Source organism: Artibeus jamaicensis, unplaced genomic scaffold, assembly GCF_021234435.1.
Source record: "Artibeus jamaicensis isolate MK-2021 breed Jamaican fruit bat unplaced genomic scaffold, CSHL_Jam_final contig_320, whole genome shotgun sequence".
NCBI lineage: Eukaryota > Metazoa > Chordata > Mammalia > Chiroptera > Phyllostomidae > Artibeus > Artibeus jamaicensis.
This window is the reverse complement of record NW_026521753.1, coordinates 3,714,473-3,740,802: the sequence shown is the minus strand read 5'-3', so window position 1 is coordinate 3,740,802 and position 26,330 is coordinate 3,714,473. Positions and strand designations below refer to the sequence as shown.

Below are 26,330 nucleotides of genomic sequence, written 5' to 3'. Positions count from 1 at the left end.
TTAAATCAGAAAAATGTATAATTATTTTATGTTAAAAATGAGTTTGGGCACTTCGTTAAAATACGTTAATGCTCTTTTACTTTAAAGTGATGATTGTGAACCTGGGAGAACTCCAGGCAAAGCAGAGTCTGCTGGTGTCACTGGTAGAGTTAAGTCTGTCCCATGCCCCACCCCTCACACCCGCCACACAGACACTAGACAAACATCACAGAAATCCCTTCACCTCTTCCTAAATAATGGGGCTGGTTTCTTGTTCATCTCTCTTGAATACTCCCTTGCTAGCTCATACTTTCTCTTTCATTTAATTGATTCATAGATAAAATCCCCTTCCTCTTCAGTAACTTAGATACAACTTAAGTGATGATGTTTGCATTTCTTTATAAACACTCAAAAACTAACTTCCAGTGTGCAGGAGGAATCTTCTTGAGGAAGGGTCAGTTAAATCTGTGTAATATGGGAAAATGTCATTGGCTGTCTACTTCCATGTTTTTTAATTCTCTTACCCTTTTGTATCTGCGTTAATAGCCCTGAATTCATTTACATATCATAGGGAATTAAGTTTTATTAAATTTACACATTCACTTTCCGTTTGTATTGTCAATGTAAGAAATGTTCAAACCTGTAGAGAATTTTTATGAGTTTATTTAAGCTGAACTGACAATACTTGGAGGGAGGCAGAATCTCAACTCATTGATAAAATGCTCCAGAAAATGTCAGTATTATCACTTATTTCATACATCAGAATCAAAGGGGAGGATGTTAGGGGTTTTGTGAAATTCATTGGTGATAGATTAGGGAGGTTGGAGAAAGCAAAGGAAGAAAATCTCTGGGACTAGATAAAAAGTAAAAGGAATAGACACATACTGGTACTCCTTTTATGTTTGTGGGTACTGGATAGTTAACAGCCAGTAATTAACAAAATGACAACAACAGTGAGGGGATTTGTGGTCTCCACTTGGAAATTACCCTAACATTCCAAAGGTATGTTATCCTAGATGCACAAAGACCACAGACAGGCTCAGTTAAGATAAAGATTAAACTTTATCAGGGGAAAAAACTGGCCTAGGACGTGACTGCGTACCATGAACTGCTTTTAGTTAGAGAGTTTTAATTTCAGACCATCCTATGTGGTTTGTTTCCATCTGAGTTTGTGAGGTTTGCCATGCAGGCCTCCCCTGAGCTTGTCAGGTTTAGTATGTGAGCCTCCTCTTTTTTTCCATTCATAGTATTTGTACCCCAGCACAGAAATTCGAGTCTTTACCATCTGGCATATGTTTTCTTTAAAAAACTGTCAGGGAGAAAACACACAAACTTGGGATGTTTAAGTAAACAAAAAGAAGTAACATTCAAATGAAAGGAAAGTAACATTTCCTTTCATTCAAATTGTGCATTATCTGATGTTCTCCATATTTAACCATTTGACATTGTCGTATATAATTTTTGATATTTAATGTATTGCCACTATTTTTAACCCATGGCTTCATTTTTCCCACTTGTCACAAGTGATCTTTCTTTCATACCATCAAATGTTTTACATAATTTTACATACATGGTTGTGAAAAGACCCCTAAATGACTATTCCAAAGTCCTTTTAACCAGGCTCCTAATATTGAGCATCTAATCTGTTTTTAATTTTTCCTCTAAAAGAAATTTTCAAAGAACATCTGAGCAATTTAGTCTTTACAAATATCCATGCTAGTTCCATAGAATGAATTTCTACATATAAAGTTGAGAAAGGAAGCAAAAGGGACTTAGAGCCCTAACTTGTGTGGCTCAGTTGGTTGGGTGTTGTTCTTTGAAATGAAAAGTCACCAGTTTGATTCTGGTCAGGGCATGTGCCTGGCTTGGAGGTCTGCCCTGGTCAAGGTGTGTATGAGAGGCAACTGATTGATGTTTCTATCTCTTATCAATGTTTCTCTCCCTGTCTTTCTTCCTCCTGTATCTTCTTTCTAAAAATAAATAACTAAAATCTTTGTTTTTTAAAAGGGTCTCAGACATTGAGCTTAATGAACTGGGGAATATAAACCTACTTGCTGAATATTGCATTCCACCAAGGGAATTGATACTCCTCCCTTCTACCTTCAAGTACTAGATTGTTGGGAAGTGCAGGGAAGGTACAGGACCACAGAGACCTCTCTGTATAATGAAGGGGTGTAAACCTATTCAAACCCGTAAGTTCAAGAAGTTAATTGGTAATTTTGAGAAGGTACCTGGTCTGCCCTAACCCCAAGCAAGTACAATCCTTGGGAACAAAGAAGCTCTCTCTGTCTCTCTCCCCCCATCTCTTTCCCACCAGTGCCCACATTTGCCCCATGCAGTCATGCATCCTCTCTCCATAACCATGTGGCCTTAGTAGCCACAAAGGTTCTGCCACTGGAGCAGCTAGGAACAAGCTAAGCTACCTGGATGGAGAGTGAGATCACTAGGCATAGTGTGCATACCGCAGCATAGAAATGGACTGCAGCTGGGGTCATATGCTAAGCCAGCCAGATGCTGAACTGCACTGTACTTTTTTTTTAAGTACATGTTAGTGATTGTGCTATTTCAGTTGTCCCAATTTTCTTCTCCCCTTTATAGCCCCTCCACCCTGCTGCCCCTACCCTCCAGCATTCCCCCACCTTAGTTCATGTCCATGGGTTGTATATATATGGTAAATTCTTTTGCTTCTCCATTTACTATACTATTCTTAACCTACCCCTGTCTATTTTATGCCTGCCAATTATGCTTCTTATTCCCTGTACATCCTCCCCCCATTCTCCTCTTCCACTCCCCATTGATAATCCTCCATGTGATCTCCATTTCTGTGAATCTGTTCCTGTCCTAGTTGTTTGCTTAGTTTTTGTTTTTTAGGCTCAGTTGTTGATAGTTATGTTTGTCATCATTTTATTGTTCATAGTTTTTTATCTTCTGTTTCTTAGATAAGTCTTTTTAACATTCCATATAATAAAGGCTTGGCGATGATGAACTCTTTTAACTTGACCTTATCTGGGAAGCACTTTACCTTCCCTTTCATTCTAAATGATAGCTTTGCTGGATAGAGCAATCTTGGATGTAGGTCCTTGCCTTTCATGACTTGGAATACTTTTTTCCAGCACCTTCTTGCTTGTAAGGTTTCTTTGGAGAAATCAGCTGATAGTCTTATGGGAACTCCTTTGTAGGTAACTGTCTCCTTTTCTCTAGTTGTTTTTAAGATTCTCTCCTTATCTTTAATCTTAAGTAACTTAATGATGGTGTGCCTCGGTGTGTTCCTCCTTTGGGTCCAATTTCCTTGGGACTCTCTAGGCTCCCTGGACTTCCTGGAATCTGTTTCCTTCAACAGGTTGGGGGAGTTTTCCTTCATTATTTGTTCATATAAGTTTTCAATTTGTTGCTTTTCCTCGTCTCCCTCTGGCAGCCTTGTGATTTGGATGTTAGAGCACTTAAAGTTGTCCCAGAGGTTCCTTAGCCACTCCTCATTTTTTTGAATTCTTGTTTCTTCATTCTGTTCTGGTTGGATGTTTACTTTTTCCTTTTGTTCCAAATTGTTGATTTGAGTCCGGGTTTCCTTCCCTTCACTGTTGGTTCCCTGTATATTTTGCTTTATTGCACTTTGAATAACCTTCATTTCTTCCTTAATTTGGCAGTGGAGCTCAGTCAGTTCTGTGAGCATCCTGATTACCAGTGTTTTGAACTCGGCATGAGATAGGTTGTGTATCTCCTTGTCACTTAGCTCTTTTTCTGGAGTTTTTATCTGTTTCTTCATTTGGGCCATTTTTCTTTGTCTTGGCATACCTATTAAGTTTTTAGGTAGCAGGGCCTTAGGTATTTGCCAGGGGAGGGCAACCCTCTTTTCTGCCTTGTGGTGCTGTCTGTTGGGGAAGAGTCAGAGAGGGAACAATGCTGTTCACTAGCTCCACTCTAGCTCCACTTTTCAACGAACTCTCCTGTGAGACTGGGGGTTTCTCCAGCCTTTGCAAACCCCACAGCATTTACAGCTAGAGGTTTTGAGTCTTTCATTTCCTAGTCAGACAGCCCCTCCTCACCTGTGGGGTTCTCAGCCTTTCCATAGGTCCTCTCTGCCTATCTGGTTGCCCATCTCTCCATCTCTACCCCTCCTACCAGTCTGGCTGAATGTTTCTTTAACTTCCTTGTTGGAGTTCCATGCAGTTTGCTATTCTGGCAGTTCTGGTTGCTTATTGTTTTTAAATTGGTTGTTATCCTTCTTTTGGTTGTGTGAGGAAGTCAAAGATTTCTACTTATCCCTCCATCTTAGCCAGAACTTCTGGACTGTACTTTAATATGAAGCAGAAACTCCAGATACTGGCTTTTGCTTTGGCCTAGCTTATGACATGGTTGGGCTTTCCCATGGCAGGATAGAGGAAGATCGGGCATTAGAAACCCAGGGGATAGCTTCCAGTTCCACACAAATAAACCATGCCACACCACAATCTGCTATGCATGGGTGTTTGGAATGCTTTTCTTTTGATCCTGTGAAAGAGCCTAATTCCCACTCACAACCAAAGGTTATGTGAATTTCTCAGGCATTTGCTGTGCACTGCTCACTCTGAAAGGGTCATCAGAATTACCAGGAATATTTTTCTGATGCTCTGATGAAAATATTTTTCTGAGCTCTTTATGAAACTGGATACTGTCAACTTTTTTTTGAGCCCCAAATTGAAAAAATACAAATGACATTCAGATTTTTTTTTTGTTCATTTGACTTTTACATTACAATTGAGATGAAATTTTCCCATGTGTACTTGTTAGTTATTTGTATTTCTTCTTTTATAAGTTGCCAGTTCATGATCTTTGCTCATTTTTTCTCTTAGGTGAGTAATACTTTTTGGTTAGTAATATTTTTTTCTTGTTAACTGGTAAGAACTCTTTTTTGTAAATTTGTATAATTTATTGCCATATCTTGAGGAATTTGATTTTTCAACTTTTTTTTTCTTAATGGCATTTTGGACACAAAATCTTCCTATGGATAGTGTCATTTATCGAATTATGCATGAAAGCATCACAATTAAGTTTCTGCATATAAATTAAGAGTCAACCTAGACAACTTTTGGGATTCTAGATGACTTTTGGGCTCCTTAGCAGGATCTATATTTAAACTGAACTTTGAGAAAAATTCTACTAGAATGGAGTCAACAATTCTAGGTATCCTGCTAAGTATAATTAATAGGACTCTTATCTTTCGTAAGATCCAAACAATAGAGTTATCACTGTCAGTCATTTTGCAAATATGTGCCATAGCATTGAATTTTTGCTGGAGCCTAAGAAAGCAAGAAAGCGAAGGACTAGTTTGTTTGTAATGACTTAGGCTTCAGACTGCTGAGAACAATGAGATAGCCTACAGTCTTTGCTCCTGGCTTCCAAATCCATCATATCAAAGAGAGCCTTTATGAGGTAACAGGTAAGATGAAACCCATGCAAAGCCCATTCATGAGCAATATCAGAAGGCCCCTGGCAAAATTATTGTCTAGTGGCATTTTTCCAGTAGAGCACCCAAATTTGCAGTGTGCTTTCAAACCCAGTGTGAGATGTGTATAGCACCTTGTTCACTCTTTTCTCAGCTTTTGTTCTCTTGCTTTCATGGGTTAGTATTGTCAGTCTCAGACTGCAAACTCATTTAGATTGGGGGCTTCTTTAGAAATATGCCTTTCTGTCAGGCAGACTGGGTGAGGCAGAGGCTAGCAAACTGGGCATTCCCATACTTGCCTACAGATAAACCAGGAAGAACAACTGGGGAGAGAGACAGACTGTGCAACCCATAGTTCCAGCACTGGGAAATAAAGCCTCAAACTTTAAAAACCTCTGACTTTAAAAAAAGCCTCTCACTTTAAAAACCTGTGGAGCTGCAGTGGCAAGAGAAACTCCCAGCCTCACAGGAGAGTTCACTGGAGAGACCCACAGGGTCCTAGAATGTACACAAACCCACACACCTGAGGGACCAGCACCACAAGGGCCTAATTTGCTTGTGGGTAGTAGGGGAAAGTGACTGAAAGCTGGCAAGAGCTGAGCAAGCAACATTGTTCTCTCTCAGACCCCTGCCGAATATACAATGCCACAATGTAGCCAAGTGGGTTGACCCTGTCCTAGCAAATACCTAAGGATCCACTACTAAACAACGTAACAGGCACAACAAGACAAAAAATATCACCCAAATAAAAGAACAGATCAAAGCTCCAAAAATAGAACTAAGCGATAAAGAGATGGCTAACCTATCAGATGCACAGTTCAAAGCGCTGGTGATCAGGATGCTCACAGAAATGGTTGAGTTTCATCACAAAATGGAGGAAAAAGTGAAGGCTATGCAAAGTGAAATGAAGAGAAATATACAGGGAACCAACACTGAAGGGAAGGAAATCGGGACTCAAACCAACAATTTGGGCCAGAAGGAAGAAATAATCATTCAATGAGAACAGAATGAAGAAACAAGAATTTTTAAAAAACAAACAAAAACAAAAAAAACCAGACAAACCCATTAGAGAAGCTTAGGAACCTCTGGGACAACTTTAACTATTTGAACATCCAAATCATAGGGATGTCAGTAGGAGAAGAGCAACAGCAAAAAATTGAAAACATAATGAAGGAGAACTTTCCCAATTTGGCAAAGGAAATAGATTCTAGGATGTCCAGGAAGCCCTTCGTTTCCTTGCACAACCAAAAGGAGAATAACAACCAATCTACAATAAACAACCTAAAGCACCAGAAAATCAAACTGCATGGAACTCTGACAACCAAGTAATTAAAGAAAAAATCAACCAGAACAACCAGACTGGTAAGGGGGCAGACAGCGCAGGCTGACTCAGAAAAACCACGGCAACAGGACAGCCTTGGGGGCAGAGCTGGCTGATGAGTTAGGTGGGCTGCCTGGGAGGGACTGACTTAAGGGGACTTAGAGGTGGCTGTGGACTATGGCTGGGGTTACCTCGGTGAGAGATATGCCCAGAATAACATGAAAATTCATTGAAAAGTGTGCCAGAAATGAGCAGGTGAACTGCATTGTTTCCTCTCTGGCTTCTCCACCTCAGGCAGTACTGCAGTGCAGCAAAGAGGGTTGCTCTGCCCAGGTGAATACCTGAGGCCCTGCCCTCTTATAATATATCAGCTGTGCCAAGACAAAGAAATATGGCCCAAATGAAAGAACACAGCAAAGCTTCAGAAAGAGAACTCAGTGAAGAGATTGTCAGCCTGTCTGTTGGAGAATTTAAAGCCCTGATAATCAAAATGCTCACAGAGCTGACTGAGCTTGGTCAAAAAATGAAAAAAAAACAAATGAAGGTTACCCAAAGTGAAATAAAGTGAAATGCTCAGAGAACAAACAGTGACAGGAAAGAAACTAGGGCAAAAAAACAATGATTTGAAACAAAAGGAAGAAATAAACATCTATCCAGAAGAAAAGTAAGAAACAAGAATTCAAAAAAAATGAAGAGAGGCTTAAGAACCTCTGGGACAACTTGAAACATTCCAATATCTGAATTATAGAGGTGCCAGAAGGAGAACAACAATAGCAAGAAATTGAAAACATATTTAAACATATAATAAAGGAAACATTCCCCAATCTGGCAAAGGAAATAGACTTCCAGGAAGTCTAGGAAGCCCGGAGAGTGACCCAAAGACACATCACCATTAAGTTACCCAACATTAAAGACAAAGAGAAAATCATAAAAGAAGCCAGAGAAAACAAGACAGTTACCTACAGAGCTGTTCCCATTAGACTGTCAGCTGATTTCTCAAAAGAAACCGTGCAGGCAAGAAGGGGCTGGAAAGAAGTGTTTGAAGTCATGAAAGGCAAGGACCTACATCCAAGATTACTCTCTACAGCAAAGCTTTCATCTAAAATGGAAGGGCAGGTAAAGTGCTTCCCAGATAAGGTCAAGTTAAAGGAATTCATTATCACCAAGTCATTATTACATGAAATATTAAAGGGACTTATCTGAGAAAAAGAAGATAAAAAATATGAACAGTGAAATGACAACAAACTCTCAACTATCAACAAAGAAACCTAAAAGAAAAGAAAAACAATGAAAACAAAAACTAAGCAAAAAACCAGAATAGGAACAGAATCAGAGAAATGGACATCACATGGAGGGATTTTAGTGGGGAGGGGGAAGAGAGGAATAAGGGAGGAAAAGGTACAGGGCAGAAGAAGCATAATTAGTAGGCATAAAATAGATGGAGAGAGATAAAAATAATGTAGGAAACAGAGGATTCAGAGAACTTATATGTACAGCCCGTGGACATGAACTAAGAGGGGGGATGCTGGAAGGCTGTGGGGCAGGGTGGAGGGGGGTTAAAGGAAAAAATTGGAAAACTATAATAGCATAATCAGTAAAAATACTTAAAAATTCTTAGGTATAAAATACTCATCTCTGAGAAATTATCTATAGAGTTATCTTCTTGTGTGAGTCCTTTTATAAACTTTGCTATCAAAAAGTAAATTCTAGAAATATGTGTAGTAAATAATGAAGATAAATGGGATAAAATATACAAAATAAATGAAAACCTGCAGTATGCTCACCACTTTACCTATCTCACCACTTACCTCACCGTGGTTAAAAAAAAGAGGGTTCAGTGTAGGAATGATGGCTGTGATGGTTTTCTTGTCAAACATACAAAGACTTACTAGAAGGATGTTTGCAGTATCATTATAGCATTTTATTCTGTGTTCTTTTGAAGCCCAGTTGAAACCCAGGGAAAGCAGAAAGGATCTAATATGAAAGGGATACAAAATACAGTATATCATCATGGAGAAAGTAGTGAATAGTTATCTGAGTCATTAACAATCCAAGACAGTTTCCATGTCCACAGATTTACAGTAGAAAATGTGGAAAGCTTCAACAGTCCTTTAATAGTCCTTTATTTTTAAAATGTGTGTCAAGACTGGCTATTTTGAACTCATGCCAAGAACTTATAGTTATTACATAAGGTAATATGAAGGAGAAATACATATTTGAAGTGCTCTCAGAAAGTTTTGATTATTTGAAATATCAGAAAGAGAAAATTATAGCTTTATAACTGTAGAATTTGGGCTAGTTCTTTATGTTTACATTCCAAAATATTTTTCATATACCCAGGATTATTGGACACACAGAGTGGGAGCTTAACTCTGTGGGGACAGCCTAGATCAGGATGAATAGAGATCTAGAGATGAGGCATACCAGGATGATTGAGAGATGACAGTCAAAGAGCTGGTACTCCTCTACTCCTCCCTTCTGGAACAATCTGGAAGCAGGTTTGGAGCAATGGTACACATAGGCAGCTGAGATTGGGCCCTGTGGGGGCCAGCCCTGGCCTGAGCTTAAAGGAGAGGACTGAATACAGAACCCCAGCCTGAAGAAACAGGGTTACTATGCAGATCATCCCAACAGAGTTATCACAACTGGAATATTATCCAGGGACTACTTTATACAAATAGAGGAAAAACTCCCAAGACTAACTTGAGAGACTAAGTCCTCTGTCCAAGGAGCCTAGAACTCCTTAAATCTCCCCAAATCAGCTGCTCCAGCCTCTAGAATAGGCCATGGGCCCAGAAAGCTAGCCCATCCAAGAGAGAGCAGGGGGCAGGAGCCTTTCAGGAGTATCAAGGCTGATGATAGTGGTCTTGTATTTTCAAAACCAAATTTACAAGGCCAGACCTTCCATGTTCTTTCTGCCTATCAGAACAGTTCTGTCTCCTGAACAGAACAGAATCAGTGATTCTCCCTGTTAGGGCATCTTCTTTCACATTAATTACAAGAAAAGACTATTATCTTCCTTCTTGTTCATTAGATAATTACATTGTTACTACTTTGCTCTTGGACTAACATGGCCTGTGAGGATTTGTCCAACACAGTCGTCATATTAATGTGTAAAGTCTCATTGCCATTTCCCACAAATTGGGAAATGGACACTGCCTTGTGTGTACTACTGTTGTCAGATGTCAATGAAAAACTAGCACCACCCTGAGATTTCCTCTCCCAGTTACCTGGGCAAATCATTTTTGTGTAGAAGTGAGAAAGAAACATACTTTGGCAGCAGGTTGATGTCATCATTGATTGTTTTACTCATTTTACCAGCATATTTTTAGGAATGCTGACCTGGAAATTAGGAGACATATATGTTTACCTATCCTGTTAATCGCCACTTTTTCTCTACCTTTCAAGTTGGCTGTGATAAAATCTGTGCCCACCACCCTGCCTAGGACGCATGAGGTGATATGGGTAAGACAGTTCGGTGCCCTTTGAAAAGTTTCCCAAACTCCCCAGCAGACTTAGTAGCAGAGCGTCTTTATTCTTAATTGAAGATTGTTATTTAGAACAGTTCTCTTTTTGATTAGTGTCTCCTCCTCAGCCAACAAGTTTTTGTGCAAACCTCCCACTTGGAGGAAGTTCAGGGGTCATTTGTAGAAGGATGGGGATACAACGAGGTCACGTTTTTCCAGATCTCTTTCTCAATCCAAGTAAAAGGATTCATGCAGTGAAAGAGAAAATCTTGGCCAAAGCAGTGCAGATTAACAGAGATGGTCATATCTCCTACCTATACCTACTTCACAAGTAGAACACTTCTGCATAATATTCAGTCTTCAAAAAAAGTATTATTTCCAATGTAAGTTGTTGTAAAGCATTAAATTCCACTGGAAAATAATCAGATGTTATTTTATTTTGAAGACATTTTAAATTCAGTTCATTGTCAGAAAACAAATTAAATTCTAAGTAAAGCTTAACCTAAAATTGTATTTGAAGGCTGGGTCTTTGAGATGAAGTGGAATGAAGCTACAGTTTGTTTTTATTTCTTTGTGCTTTCTTTTAAACACACTATAGGCACCATCATTATTGAAAAGAACCCCTATGGAAGAGTGTGAGGATAGGTTGGCTTTTCACAGTAATGAATCATCTTGCAGCTTGCCATCTATTCTGAATGACAATACTGGAATAAAGGAAGCAAGACCTACTCTTTGGTTCAACAGAGTTCTTACAAGGGAACAAGGTAACTGTTGTTAAAGGTTATCCCACAGCAAAAATGCATTCAGAGTCAACACAACACCCTCTTTCTCAAAGTGTACCTATGAAATAAAGGGGACTAGAGAATACCACTGATTTTAACATGCATAATAGGCTATTTCTTCTACACCACATTTCAATAAATACATGATTTTGTTTAGTCTAACAAGAATAGGAAACCTAATTATAGGTCTACAGTTATCTTGAATGTCCAATAAATTTAAGTTTTTATAAGTTAAAAAATTTTAACAAAACTAATCATTGGGTAGCAGATAATTTTGATCATCCTACAAGATGAAAATGATTTCATTAAATCATTCATTAAAATGATTCCATTAAGGACTGTGAAATTTTTTATATCAATAGAATATAGTCATAATTTATAAACATTATTTTTAAGGTTGTATTTATAATACAATATTGTAAAAGTCTTAACAGATGAATAAGAATTAATTAATTTGTTCCCCCCAAAATTTAAAATCCAATTTTTAGTATCCACAAATGTTGATTATTTTAGCATTACTATTAGGATATGTCAGTAAACTGCTATAGTGGTATTTCCAAGTCTACTGTGAGTTGCTCAGGATGTAATCAGAGGTTGATATATATGCACAGGAATTAAGGCTCTCTTGTTTTAAGCCCTAGCCAAATTTGATGGATGTCAGGCTAAATTATTTTGCACGAGGACAACATAGAGATAGTTTTAATATAGGTTCCTTTTAGAAATAGTACTATTTTGGGCAAGAAATAAACCAAAAAAAGAAAGAGGAGAGACAGTGAAAAATAAGAGGAATGGTAGTTAAAAAAAACAAAACAAAAGCCTAGCCCATAAATATAACCCTGACATATATTTTTATTACCATATTTTTAGACGAGAGCAGGGAAGAAAGCATGGTAGTGAAGATTCCAATCATGGGTAAATTTATGGTTGCCTGAGAGTTTCAAACACAGAATTCAACCTTATTATATAATCAGAACATTCTATGTTAGTGGTTTGTGGACTCTTTTAAGAGGAGGTATGTTTAACTACTACATGCTGGATCCGGAAAATAATTATAAGAGCACATAATCAAAACATGCAAGCTTACTTTAACACAAAAATAAGGTGGAAAATAACCATGTCTATTCAGTTCTTAATAACTGTTAATACATTTACACATGTGAGCATCCCCATCACGTAGTCTTTCAGCACCTGCATCTGCATGAAAAGGTCAGTTTCCATGGGGAACACTCAGTCATTATATGGTAAACTAGAGATATTTCTGATTTTACTCTTTTATTTCCTGTGATAATTAAATTGTATCATTAAAATAAAAACAGGGGAAAAGGTACCAGACAGGAAACTTGCTTGTGCCTCAGTTACAAAGCATGTCAGATAATTTAACAATTTTAGTAATTAAGGGACTTCCACTCAAGATGGATGCATAGTTAGACATACCTTGCCTTCTTGCACAACCATGGAAAGAATTACAACCAGATTTCAAAAACAAGTAACACCCTGCACCATCAGTAAATTGGGCTGTATGGAAGTCTGACAACAAAGGATTTAAAGAAGCCACATTCATCCAGACCAGTAGGGGTGCAGAGTAGTAGAGATGGGGCAGAGAGGCAGTGTGGAGTGGAGAGACAATGGCAGCAGCAAAACATGGTCCTATATTCATACGTAGTAGATAAAAATCAAGAGGGATTCCTTGGGAGCCAGTGGTACCAGCCCCAGGCCAGACAACAGCCCAGATTTCCATCACTGGGAAGATAAACCCCCATTACCTCTGACTGTGCAAACCAGTGGGGGTTGGGGCAGCAGAAGAAACTGCCAGATTTGTACCACTGAAAGGGCCTGCACAGGTTTAGAACACATGCAAATGCCACAGTCGCAGCTGGAAGGTTACTAATCACATACGGGAAGTAGGTGAGGTGACTGAAAGCAAGCTGAGTGCCAGGCAGGCCTCCAGAAGCCAGGCAGTGGCATTGTCTCCTCACCACCATCCCTGCCCCAACACACAGAGAGCCACAAAGCAGTGAAGTGGGTTGTTGCACCCTGGCAATTATTTAAGACTCTGCTCCACACAATTTACAGATGCTTTTTCTATGTAGACCTCACCACTAAGACAGGGAGTAAAAGCAGCTCTATCTAATACACAGAAACAAACACAGGGAGGCTGCCAAATTGAGGAGTCGAAGAAATGGCCCAAATGAAAGAACAGAACAAAACCCCAGAAAAAGAACTAAACAAAATGGAGACAGCCAACCTATCAAATGCAAAGTTCAAATCACTGGTGATCAGAATGTTCAGAAAACCCACTGAGTGCAGCCACAAAATAAAGGAAGAGATGAAGGATACAGTAAGTGAAATAACAAAAATCCACAGGGAACCAATAGTGAGGAGAAGGAAGCCAGGATTCGAATCAATGGTTTGAAACATAAAGAAGAAAATAACATTCAGCCAGAGCAAAAAGAAGAAACGAGAATTCAAAAAACAAAAAAGAACAAAAAAAAAAAAAAAAAAACAAGGAGAGGATTAGAAACAGATGGGACAGATTTAAATGTACCAACATCCAAATCATAGGTATACCAGGAGGAGGAGAAGAAGAGCAAGAAATTGAAAACTTATGTGAAAAAATAATGAAAGAAAACTTCCCTAATGTGGCCAAGAAAATAAACATACAAGTCCAGGAAGCACAGAGAGTCCCAAACAAGTTGGACCCAAAGAGTACCACACCAAGACATAATCATAGTTAAAATGCCAAAAGCTAAAGATAAGGAGAGAGTCTTAAAAGCAGCAAGAGAAAAGCAGAGTTACCTACAAAGGAGTTCCCATAAGACAATTATCTCATATCCCAAAAGAAACTCTGCAGTTAAGAAGGGACCAGCATGATGTATTCAAAGTGATGAAAATCAGGGACCTACAAGCAACATTACTCTATCCAGCAAAGCTACCATTTAGAATGCAAGGGCAGATAAAGTGCTTCCCAGACAAGGTAAAGCTAAAGGAATTCATCACCAAGCCATTATTACATGAAATGTTGAACTTGAGAAAAAGAAGCAGATCAAAACTATGAACATTTAAATGACAACAGGGACTTCTAGCCAAGATGGAAGTATAGGTAGATGTACTTTGCCTCCTCGCACAAGCAAAAGAAAGCACAACAACAAATTTAAAAACAAAAAAATAACCAGAACTGCCAGAAAATCTAACTGTATGGAAGTCTGACAACCAAGGATTTAAAGAAGAAACATTTGTTCAGACCTGTAGGAGGGGCAGAGCTGGGCAGCCTGGATGGAAAGGATGCATGGCAAGACAGTGGCTGGAGGACTGGGACAGATGAGGTAGTGGTTGGTGGAGCAAGTGGTCCCACATTTGCATGAGTATAGACCAGGAGGAGCAAATGGGAAGTGAGACAGACTGAAAGCCAGGGTTCCAGTGCAGGGGAAATAAAGCCTTAAAACCTCTGACTGAATGAATAATCCTGTGAGGGGTGAGGCAACAGGAGAAACTCCCAGCCTCACAGGAGAGGTTCTTAGAGAAACCCACAGGATCCTAGAACATATACAAACCCACCCACCTGGGAATAAGCACCAGAAAGGCCCAATTTGCTTCTGAGTAGTAGGGGAAGTGACTGAAAGCTGGCAGAGAGCCAAGCAAGCAGTGTTGTACCCTCTTGGACCCCTCCCCTACATATAGCGCTACCAGGCAGTGATATGGGTTGCCCTGCCCTGGTGAATACCTAAAGATCCGCCACTTACTATGTAACAGGTGAACCAAGATTAAAAAATATCTGACAAAAGTGAAAGAACAGATCAAAACTCCAGAAAAAATACAACTAAGCAATGAAGAGATAACCAACCTATCAGATGCAGAATTCAAAACACTGGTAATCAGGATGCTTAAAGAAATTGTTGAGTATGGTCACAAAATAGAGGGAAAAGTGAAGGCTGTGAAAAGTGAAATAAACGAAAATGTACAGGGAACCAACCATGACAAGAAGGAAACTGGAACTCAGATCAATGGTTTGGAGCAGAAGGAAGAAATAAACATTCAACCACAACAGAATGAAACAACAAGAATTAAACCAAAAAAAAATGATTAGAAGTTTAGGAACCACTAGGAAAACTTTAAACATTCCAACATCCGAATAATAGGGGTGTCATTAGGAGAAGAGCAAAGCAAGAAATTGAAAATTTATTGAAAACATAATGAAGGAGAATTCCCCAATTTACAAAGAAAATAGATTCCAGGAAGTCTAGGAAGCTCAGAGAGTCCCAAAGAAGTTGAACCAAAGGAGGAACACACCAAGGCACACTATCATTATATTACCCCAAATTAAAGATAAGGAGAGAATCTTAAAAGCAACTAGAGAAAGGGAGACAGTTACCTACAAAGGAATTCCCATTAGACTGTCAGCTGATTTCTCCAAAGAAACCTTAGAGGCAAGAGGTTCTGGAAAGAAGTATTCAAAGTGGTGAAAGGCAAGGGCCTCCATCCAAGATTACTCTATCCAGTAAAGCTATCATTTAGAATGAAAGGGCAGAAAACAGATAAAGTGCTTCTCAGATAATGTCAAGTTAAAGGAGTTCATCATCACCAAGCCCTTATCATATGAAATGTTAAAGGGACTTATCTAAAAAAAAAAAAGATAAAAAATATAAATAGTAAAATGACAACAGACTGACAACTGTCAACAACAGAACCTAAAAAAACAAAAACAAAACTAAGCAAACAACTAGAACGAGAACAGATTCACAGAAATAGAGATCATGTGGAGGGTTATCAGCAGAAAAAGGGAGGAGGGAGAATGAGGGAAAAGGTACAGGGAATAAGAAGCATAAATGGTAAGTACAAAATAGACAGGGGGAGGTTAAGAATAGTATGGGAAATGGAGAAGCCAAAGAACTTATAGGTGTGACTCATGGACGTGAACTACCATTGGGGAATGATGGTTGTGGGGAGGGTATAGGGTGGAGAGGAACAAAGGGGAGAAGAAATGGGACAACTGTAATAGCATAATTAATAAAATATTTTTTAAAATCACAACTATCAACAACTGAACCTAGAAAACAAAAACAAACTAAGCAAACAACCAGAACAGGAACAGAATCATAGATATGGAGATTATTTGGATGGTTATCAGCTGGGAGAGGGGAGGTGAAGATGGGGGAGAAGGTTCAGGCATTAAGTAGCATAATTGGTAGTGACAAAATAGACAGGGGGAGGTTAAAATTAGTATTGGAAATGAGGAAGTCAAAGAACTTATATGCATGATCTGTGGACATGAACTTAGGGAGGGGATTCCCGGAGGGAAAGGGGGCCCTAGGCAGAGAAGGACAAAGGATAAAATTGGGACAAATATAATAGCATAATCAATAAAATATACTTTCAACAAAGACCTTAAGATTTCTGCACATGTATTAGGTTTGTTAAGATGAAATCTCAATATCATCATTTTTTTTTTAGTTTTAAAATATCAACAGCCGCAGTTAGTATTCTGAACAGAGTTCTATTTGTCATGCATCTAAATTTAGTAGTTTCTTATTTTGTAAAGTGGTCTGTTACTTCATTATAAATTTAAAGGTCTGACTTTAAATATTTATACAAGTGTATACACCATTGCACTGAAGTACTTAGGCATGCATCTGCATATGTGGTACTTTTGTTGTTTATATGTGGAAGGAATGGCTTTATTTTATGGCAGTATAATTCATGGCCTGATGATTTAATTTTTTAAACCCATGTTTCTGTGACGAACTTTGGTTTTGCAAAAGGAGTTGGTAATAGAGCAATTATTGTATATATTCTGCATCAGATAGTATTTCAATCCAAAATACAGAGGTGTTGTGTTAAACATTTTCCGTTGTTAGGTTTATTGCATTTTTTATTCTTCATTTTGAGAAAACTCTGGTAGAGTTCTCTCTCTCTTTCTTGTTTTTTTTTTTTTTAAATAGAAGTGTAGATGATCCTGACTGCAAATAACCAAGAAGTCATTTGGATGCTTTTCTTTTCCTTTTTTTTCCTCCCTTAGCAATAGACACAGGTCTTTAATAAACAGTGTCTGCCTCATATATTCTGTATTGACTGAAAACTAATGAATTGATTTGATATCTATATGAATATGTTTACAGTCCAAATTTCTGTGCATATATGTATAAAAATACAAATTAGTATTTGTAAAATTCATCGATTATGTGTCACATTATTTTAAGCATTTCATGCTGGTAGAAAGTGGTAGTCAAGATTTAATCCAGGCAATTTGGTTTATTTTTTTCTCTCTTTTTATTGTTGTTCACATACAGTTGTCTCCATTTTCTTTTGCTTGTGACTTTGAATTTGTAACTATCTAATAATCTCTAAATTCATTTCAGTTAAAAGCGTAAAGCCTTACTGGGGAGAAACCAGTAAGTGGCCTCGTTGCTTATTCTTACTTGTCTTTTAAGTATTCTTTCCAGTCATCCCTTACTGCAGGTAGATCACACTCTCCAAAATACTGCAAATGTTATTTTCTTATAAAATTTTTTATTGAGATATAATTGACATGTATTAGCACTACATTGGTTTCAGATATACAGTGTAATGATTTGATATTTATATACATTGCAAAAATAATAACCAAAATAAATGTAGCTAATATTCATCATCACACAGTTACAAAATTTTTTCTTGTTATGAGAATTTTTAAGGTTTATTCTTCTAGTAATGTTCAAATATGAACACAGTATTACTGATTTTATTTTATTTTTTTAATATGTTTTATTGATTATGCCATTATAGTTGTCCCATTCCGCCCTTCATTACCCTCCACCCTGCACACCCCCTCCCCCCATTCCCCTCCCCCTTTAGTTCATGTCCATGTGTCACAAGTTCTTTAGCTTCTACATTTCCCATACTGTTCTTGCCCTCCCCATCTATTTCCTACCTACTGTCTATGCTACTTATTCTCTGTACCTTCTCCCCCCTTCTCCTCTTCCTGCTCCCCTGTTGCTAACCTTCCATGTGATCTCCATTATTATGGTTCTGCTCCTGATCTAGCTGTCCTCTTAGTTTGCTTTTGTTTTAGGTGTGGTTGTTAATAACTGTGAGTTTGCTGTCCTTTCACTGTTCATATTTTTTAACTTCTTTTTCTTAGATAAGTTCCTTTAACATTTCATATAATAAGGGCTTGGTGATGATGAACTCCTTGAACTTGACCTTATGTGAGAAGCACTTTATCTGCCCTTCCATTCTAAATGAAAGTTTTGCTGGATAGAGCAATCTTGGATGTAGGTCTTTGGATTTCATGACTTGGAATACTCCAGCCCCTTCTTGCCAGTAAGGTCTCTTTTGAGAAATCAGCTGACAGTCTGATGGAAACTCCTTTGTAGATGACTGTCCCCTTATTTCTTGCTGCTTCTAGTATTCTCTCCTTCATTTTCATCTTGGGTAATGTAATGATGATGTGCCTTGGTGTGTTCCTTCTTGGGCCCAACTTCTTTGGGACTCTCTGAGCTTCCTGGATTTCCTGGAAGTCTATTTCCTTTGCCAGATTGGGAAAGTTTTCCTTTATTATTTGTTCAAATAAGGTTTCCACTCGTGGCTGTTCCTCTTCCCCTTCTGGTACCCCTATAATTTGGATGTTGGAGTGTTTAAAGATGTCCTGGAGGTTCCTAGGCCTCTCCTAATTTTTTTGAATTCTTGTTTCTTCATCCTTTTCTGTTTGGTCATTTTTTTCTTCCTTCTGATCCTCTCCCTTGATTTGAGTCCCAGTTTCCTTTCCATCACTATTGGTTCCCTGTGCATTTCCCTTCATTTCAATTAGTTTAGCCTTCATATGTTCCTCTAATTTGTGACTAAAATCAACCAGTTCTGTGAGCATCCTGATCACCAGTGTTTTGAACTGTACATCTGATAGGTTGGCTATTTCTTGGTCGCTTACTGTTATTGGCTCTGGAGCTTTGAGTTCTTGAGTTATAATGTATTTGGTCTGTTCGTGCCTGTTACGACGAATGAGCGGCTGAGCCTTAGGTGTTCACCAGGGCGGGGCAACTCAGTCGCTGGGTTGTGATGCTATATATGGGGACAGGGTCAGAGAGGGGCAATAGCAGTCCCCTCTGCTGCTTCCCGAGGCTGGGGACTGTGAGGTCTGTGTCACTGCTCATTCCTTTGCTGGTTTATCTGCACATGAATGTGTGACCGGGGTCAGACTGCTGCCTTGCACCCTCACTGGGTCTGCCGGTCTCAACCCCACGCCTAGGACCTGCCAACCACCGCCCACGCACCTGTGTCGGTCTGGCCTGGCCGAGTGTTCCTGCACAACCCTGCTCTTCCAGGTGCTGGCTCTGCCCCTCTTTCCCATCTGGCTGAAAGGTTTGTTGTTGTCGGACTTCTGTATAGTTCAATTTTCTGTGTTTTGGTTGCATTTTTTTTTTTACTAAAACTTTGTTGTCTTTAAACTTGGTTGTGTGAGGAGGTACAGTATTTCCACCTACACCTCCATCTTGGCCAGAAGTCTATTTTGTATTTTTTCCATTACCATTTATTCTCCCTAACACTCCCTTCCCCTCCACAATTACCACACTGCAACAAGTGCTGACAAGGATGTGGGGAAAGGAACCCCTGTGCCCTGTTGGTGGAAATGCAGACTGGTGCAGCTACTGTGGAAAGCATTATGGAGATATCTCAAAAAATTAAAAATGGATCTGCCATATAACCCAGTAATTCCACTTCCTGGAATTTATACAAAGAAACCTGAAACACCAATTCGAAAGAAGATAGGTACTCCTATATTCATTGTAGTGTTATTTAGAATTGCTAAGTTATGGAAGCAGCTCAACTGTCGATCAGTAGTTGAGTGGATAAAACAGCTGTGGGACATTTTTACACAGTGGAATACGACTCCCATAAAAGGGAAGAAAAGTTTAACCTTTGCAACGCATAGATGGACCTGGAGAGCATTATGCTAAGTAAACTAAGCCAGTCGGAGAAAGACACATACCATATGATTTCACATACGTGGAATCTAATGAACAAACTGAACTAACAAGCAAAATAGAGACAGACTAATAGAGAACAGGCTGACAGCTCTGGTGGGTGTAGGGTTAGGGGGTGGTGGGATTAAGCAAAGAGGAAAGAGGACTGAGACATCTTCACCTTTTTCACCTAGTCCCCAAACCCCTTCCTATCCGGCAACCCTCATTTCTCTGTATCTATAAATCTGTTTTTGCTTTGTTTATTTCTTTTGTTTTTTTTAGATTCCACATAAAAGTGAAATCATATGAAGTTGTATTTGTCGTTACCTGACTGATTTTCACTCAACATATAAACTTGTAGGTCCACCCATGCTGTCACAAATAGTAAGATTTTATTCTTTTTTATGGCTGAGTAATGGTCTATTGTATCACAATAGACTATTGTGATATATGTATCACATCTTCTTTATCCAGTCATCTATTGATAGGTACTTAGGTTGCTTCCATATCTTGGCTATTATAAATAACAAGGCAATGAACATAGGGTGCATATATATTTTCAAATTAATGTTTTGGATTTCCTCACATAAATACCCAGAAGTTGTATTTCTGAGTCACAAGGCATTTCTATTTTTAATTTATCAAGGTTCCTCCATAGTGGCTACATCAATTTGCAGTCCCGCCAGCTGTGAATGAGGTTTCTCTTTTCTTCACACTCCTTGTTGTTTGTTGATTTATTGACCAGAGCTGTTCTGACAGGTATGAAGTGATCTCTCATTGTAGTTCTAATTTGCATTTCTCTGAAGATTAGTGAGTTGAGCATCTTTTCATACTCTATTGGCCATCTGTGTGTCCTCTCTGGAGAGTCTGGTGAGGTCTTCTGCCCATTTTTTAATTGGATTGTTTTTTTGGTGTTGTATGAGTTCTTTATAAATTATGTCATTGGTGACTATCCTCTTTCATTCAGTAGGCTTTTTATTCTCTTGATGGTTTCCTCTACTGTGCAAAAACTTTTTTAGTTTGATGTTGTGCCATTTGTTTATTTTTTCTTTTGTTTCCCGTGCCCAAGGAGATAAATCAGGAAAATTATTGTTAAGACCAATGTCAGAGAGTTTATCACCTATGTTGTCTTCTAGGAGTTTTATGGTTTTAGGTCTTATATTTAAGTGTTTAATACATTTTTAGTTAATCCAAGCAACTCATTCATATGCTTTAGGACAGGGATGCCAAACTCATTTTCACCGGGGATCACATCAGCCTTGTGGTTGCCTTCAAAGTGTTACTGAACAAGAGGTCCGAGGGAGGGGCAATACAATATTTGGCCCACCTAGGGATGCCAAAAACTGCTATACAACAGGGGCCCCTCCCAAGGACAAAATACGAATATCTACTGGGCTCTTCTGTCTGCCACCAATTGGAAAGACATCTCTCAAAGCCAGAGATTTGTGAAAAGGAAACGAAATATTTATTTAATGCTATTCAGGCCTATTGCCTCCACTAAAATATCAAAGTCTTTTAGGGTATACACCTACACCCACAAAGCGTTCCCTTCTCCCACTGTCCCAACTCCAGGTACCGTAAATCAGGAAAAGAGCACACGTCTGTGTTTCAGGCCGCTAGTACCGTCAGCTGTGTCAGGCAGGATCTCTAGTTAATCCAAAGTACTGTGGTACCCTCTCACGGTCCATTGGCAAGAGTTCTTTGTACCCGGTTCCAGTCAAAGTCTCTCCTGCTTTCCAGGCCACAGGGCCAAAGGAAGCATCCCAAAGCCACGTGGGCCTCTTCTACCAAAGCTGCAGGGGTCTGCACTCCACCAAAAGCATGTGGCTTTCTTCTTCACTGGCTGTAGGGATCTCCATTCTGGCAAAGCTGCGTGGTTTTCCCTTTCACCTGGGCAGTTCTCCCCTCATGTCCCAGAGCCCATCTTTTCCAAGCTCTCACACAGGCACTCTCACTCAGGAGCACAGCCCCCTAGTTACATCCTGGTTTGAAGCCACTCCCTTCTCCCTGGTTCAAAACTTGGCCACAACTATTTAACATATCTATGAAACCAGTTAAAGGTTATAGATATGTTAAATAATTATTCCAGAGGTTAGCTGCAAAACTATTGCTATGCAAAACAGCTCTCAATGGCCCTGGCTCTATTCATCCCTTCCCCCTGGGGGGGCGTGGGGTGAGGACATCCTATGTGTCTCTCCAATATTCCATATTCCTATACACTTTGAATTCTGGACACCATTCCAAATCTTTTTTCGGGGGTTCCCCCTGGCTGCACCCTGTATCAAAAGGGCTGAATGTAATTTTAGGACTGTAAAAATAACTATTCCTTAACAGTTAAGCGGGAGCTTGATGATGATGCTGGGTAGAAATAAGGTGCCAGGCCGGATAAAACAAGGTGGAGGGCTGGATTTGCCCCTGTGCTTTAGGAGTTTCTCTGTACATCAACTCTCTCTGTGAGAGGCCTGAGAAACCTGAATAGATTGGCAGGCCCAGAGCAACTGGTGGAGTGAGTGGGAAGTCTGGTTATGAAAAGTGGACCCAACCTGTTTTTCACATTCACATAGACATGGCCTTAAACAAAAATAATTCCTAAATATTGATGAGTTTTCTGTATTTTCAGTATCAAGCACCCATATCCTAATATTTTCTCATTTTCATTTGAGCAGATTACTAGGTAATGGTTTCTGAATTTTAAGTGATAATATTTATGTTTAGAATTAATTTTAGAAATACAATATATCCCACAACTTTTGTTTTATTTTACAATAACAACTGGATTTGCTGCATCAGTGACACATGTAGTGTATTTTGCAAACAAGAAAATTGCATGAATATACATATACATGAAAAATAACATCACTGGGAAATTCAGTGGACAGGAAATAATTTTAAAATTTAATTTAAAAAATTCTACACGCCTCATATAGGAATGGTAATTATCCTTCCTTACTCAGACATGCCCAGTTTTTTGCAGTTCAAGGTCGTTTTTTCCCCCTAGCTATAGTAGTAGTATTGTTTGCATCTCCCTTTGTTATTCCTTTCTGGACTCAACTCTTCTTTTCTCATTAGGGATTTCTGCAAAAGCTCTGGACAGATTCTCTGCCGGGCGACACCCCATAGAGGCTGGTGAAGGACACATTTATCTAGCTCTTGTAATTGGTTGCTAAAAGCACTTGTTTATCAGATATTTTCTTTTTCTTTTTATTTGTAGATTTAGAAGTATTTTAGCAGGTGTACATTTGCATATAAAAGAGAATTAAAGCTAAGAAGTTGGGGTTTTTTTCTTCTCTCCTCAACATCATCCCTCTCCTTCCTCCCTTTATTCAGCATGTTTCATTTTTTTTCCTCTATTGGTTTCCAATTTCTAGACTCAAAATGCATATCAAAAAGAAAAAAAAACAGTCTCAGAGATTTATTACCACTTTGTAACAAGATCGCAGACTGGGAAAATATATTTATCTCATTGTGTTATTAGTATGGAATTAATAGCTAAGGATAGATTTTAGCCCCTGGACCCCCTGCCTTATTTTTTGTATTAAACTGCAATTTTTAAACTTTTTTTTTTTATTCTTCTCAGCCTTTTTTTTTTAGATTTTGTTTATTTATCTTTAGAGGGGAAGGAGAGAGGGAGAGAAACATCAATGTATGGTTGCCTTTCGTGCATCCCCTGCTGGGAACTGGCCTGCAGGGAACCAGCCTGCAACCCTGACTGGGAATCGAACCGCAATTGTCTGGTTCGCAGGCCCACGCTCAATCCACTGAGCTACACCAGCCAGGCCAATTTTTAAACTTTTAAAAGTAAATCTTAACACAGATTTGAATATTAAATAAATGCTTGACTGAGAGATCCAGAACTGAAAAGCTTGAGTATGCATGGATGTTTGTTTCTGTGTGTATCAGAGTATTCTAATTGAAAATAACTGTATTCTTTAAAAATAATTGTTTTCTCTAATAATTTTCATTGCTCATTTGTTTTCGGAGAGTTTGAGGAAGTGTTCCTCTGGAGTCCCAGGAAGCCACTCATTAAATACTTCAGAGTTTACTCACTTGTTGAGAAGATTAAAGTCTTTTTCCCCTAAGAATTATTTTAACTTTGTCCCTACCTTGTTTATAGCAGGCTAACGTAAACCTTTAGATTTGTTACCTTTGCTCTCTGTTTGTTCATTCATTCCTTTAATAACTATGAATTTCCAGGTGAAAATAGTGAGTGCAGCTTTTCACCATTTGATTCTTCACTATCAGAAGCCTGGGCTTGAGTTGCCACCACCTCATATTCCTAGGTTTGCCTTTTTTGATTTATGAAGTCGGCCTCCTACGCAAGCCTTCTAGACTATTCCTGGAGGATATCTGAATTGTTTGAGCATCTCTAGCAAAAAGAATACACTTATTTCTAAATAATCTGAAATCTGGTCCATTTGAAATAGACAGCTACTTAAAAATCTCCATACAGTTGTCGCAATGCAGCCTCCTGTGATAATGGTCTATTTTCTCTTTCAACTGAGTAAGCTATTCTGGCAAGCAGCTTGTATACCTTGGCTGAAGTTTTCCATGAAGTTTTCTTGCAACACAGAAACAATTGCTTGTCACCATCTAGTTTAAACATTGCAAATATGTTCTGTTTGGCCTGTGCAGAAATCTGGCAAGACTAAGCCCACTTTCCCACCCAGCAGCAATTGACCAGAGAATAGCCCTCCCCAGTGGACAGGGCTTGTGTTGTGTCACCCCTCTCACTGCTCCCACCTGAGCAAAGTCACTTTTTATGTGTGTTTCCTGCTTGACTGCAGAAAGTGTCTGCATTTACAGTCCCACCCTGTACAGTATATTTACAATATCTATGTTGAACCCTCTTCCCTTGTTTCTACACAAGCTGTGTAGCCTGCAACCTCTACTGATCATTTTTTTAACCAGATCTTAATTTTGTTTTTTCCTTTTTGGCTCGTCTCCCAGTCCTCCATATGTTGTTTGGTGCAGTTCTTCTGACTAAAATAAGGGTGAATAAGAGTGTAATACGTGCATGGAGAACAACTCCCAGTTCTGATTACCTGCTAGATTTCTCCAGCGGATTTGGTGTTTCTGGGTCCTGCCTCAATTAGTGTTTATTCCTTCATAGAAATGCACTTAATCCTTTTACATTTTAAACTTCACTTTGCCCTTAAACCATTAGAGGAAGGATGTGTGATGGAAGGTGAAGGGGATAGATGCCCAGCAGTCCCCAGTATTAATTTTACCAAACTTTTATTACTTGTGTCAGGGCCGCTACATCTCAGATAAAAATTGTCCATGTTGGTTTCAGTGACTGTCCACTTAGAAAAGGACCACAGGTTTAAGAATCAAATACCAGTGAGGAGGCATGGTTCAAAAGGGGGTGTGCTCTAGTTGCATGGGGTAGGAGAAACGAACTGTCTCACTCCAGTACTGCTGTACAGTTGAAAGCAGGTTCAGACAGTATTGAAGGGAAAGCCCACAGCCCAATTAGTCCAAGCCCTTAAATAAGGAAGGGAACCAGAATGGAAACCCTGTGGAACATGGGAATGGCCTGTCTTTTCCAGAATAGTAAAGTGGTCCCTTGCTGCTAAGAATCCATTCACATTTCTTCCTTCCAGTAAAAACATCAGTTCTGTGTTGTATTTGGACAAAATACTTAATCCCCCTAAATCTGAAATGTTGCAACTACTAGCTTGATATTTTTTCACAAAAAATCCCTCTTTAAAATAAATGAAGTGGGACCCCCCCCAAAAAAAACCCGTAATTATCTTCTGGAGTGTAGGCCCCTTTGTAGTGCAGGCTTCCCCCTGCTAGATGAGTGTTCTAGGGCAACCCATATGTATCAGTGTACCAGGTGGCTGGTTGTTGTGAGAGGCTGTGTTTGGGATCAATGAATTTTTTTTGAAGATTAAACACATTTGCCCATTTTATGATGGGCAATGTATGAACACACCTGCCCACACCATGCTGCGTGTTCAGCAGTTTTTGACCAAAAAGCAGCATGACCCCCATGCTTCACCCTCCCTAGTCACCCAGTCTCACCCCAAGCGACTTTTTTTGTTTGTTTCCCTGAATAAAAAGAGTCTTGCTGTTGTGGAAGAGGTAAAACAAAAAGAGTCACTAAAAGGGCACCAAAATTGATGAGTCTAGAAACTTATTGGAGCAGTAGAAAGAACATCTCCATAGGTGTATTGCATCAAATGGAGAATACTTTGAAGGTGACTGAAGTTTAAACATGTGAGAATGAATATACAATTTTTATAAATAAATTCCAGGGTTTCTTGTGTTCCCCCTCATAGCACATTTTCCTGATTCTGAGAAGTATGAGAGCCAACTCACTAAAGTCAAGTGATTTATCTTAGAACAGTAGACAAGAGGAACCCCCAATTCTGGCTTCCAGCCACCAGGAATGTTTATTAATAAACAACTTTTTTTCTTTTT

At 39.0% G+C, this 26,330-nt stretch overlaps 1 protein-coding gene across 1 annotated transcript in view; it reads left to right on the top strand.

Annotated features, from left to right (window-relative positions):
• KIZ (kizuna centrosomal protein) overlaps nt 1–26,330 on the top strand; it is a gene marked incomplete at its 5' end in the record, with an annotated part of 94,747 nt that overhangs the window by 27,982 nt on the left and 40,435 nt on the right. Inside the window, one exon of the mRNA XM_053663528.1 lies at nt 10,788–10,953. Coding sequence (XP_053519503.1) covers nt 10,788–10,953 — 166 coding nt within the window. The remainder of the gene's footprint in view (nt 1–10,787; nt 10,954–26,330) is intronic.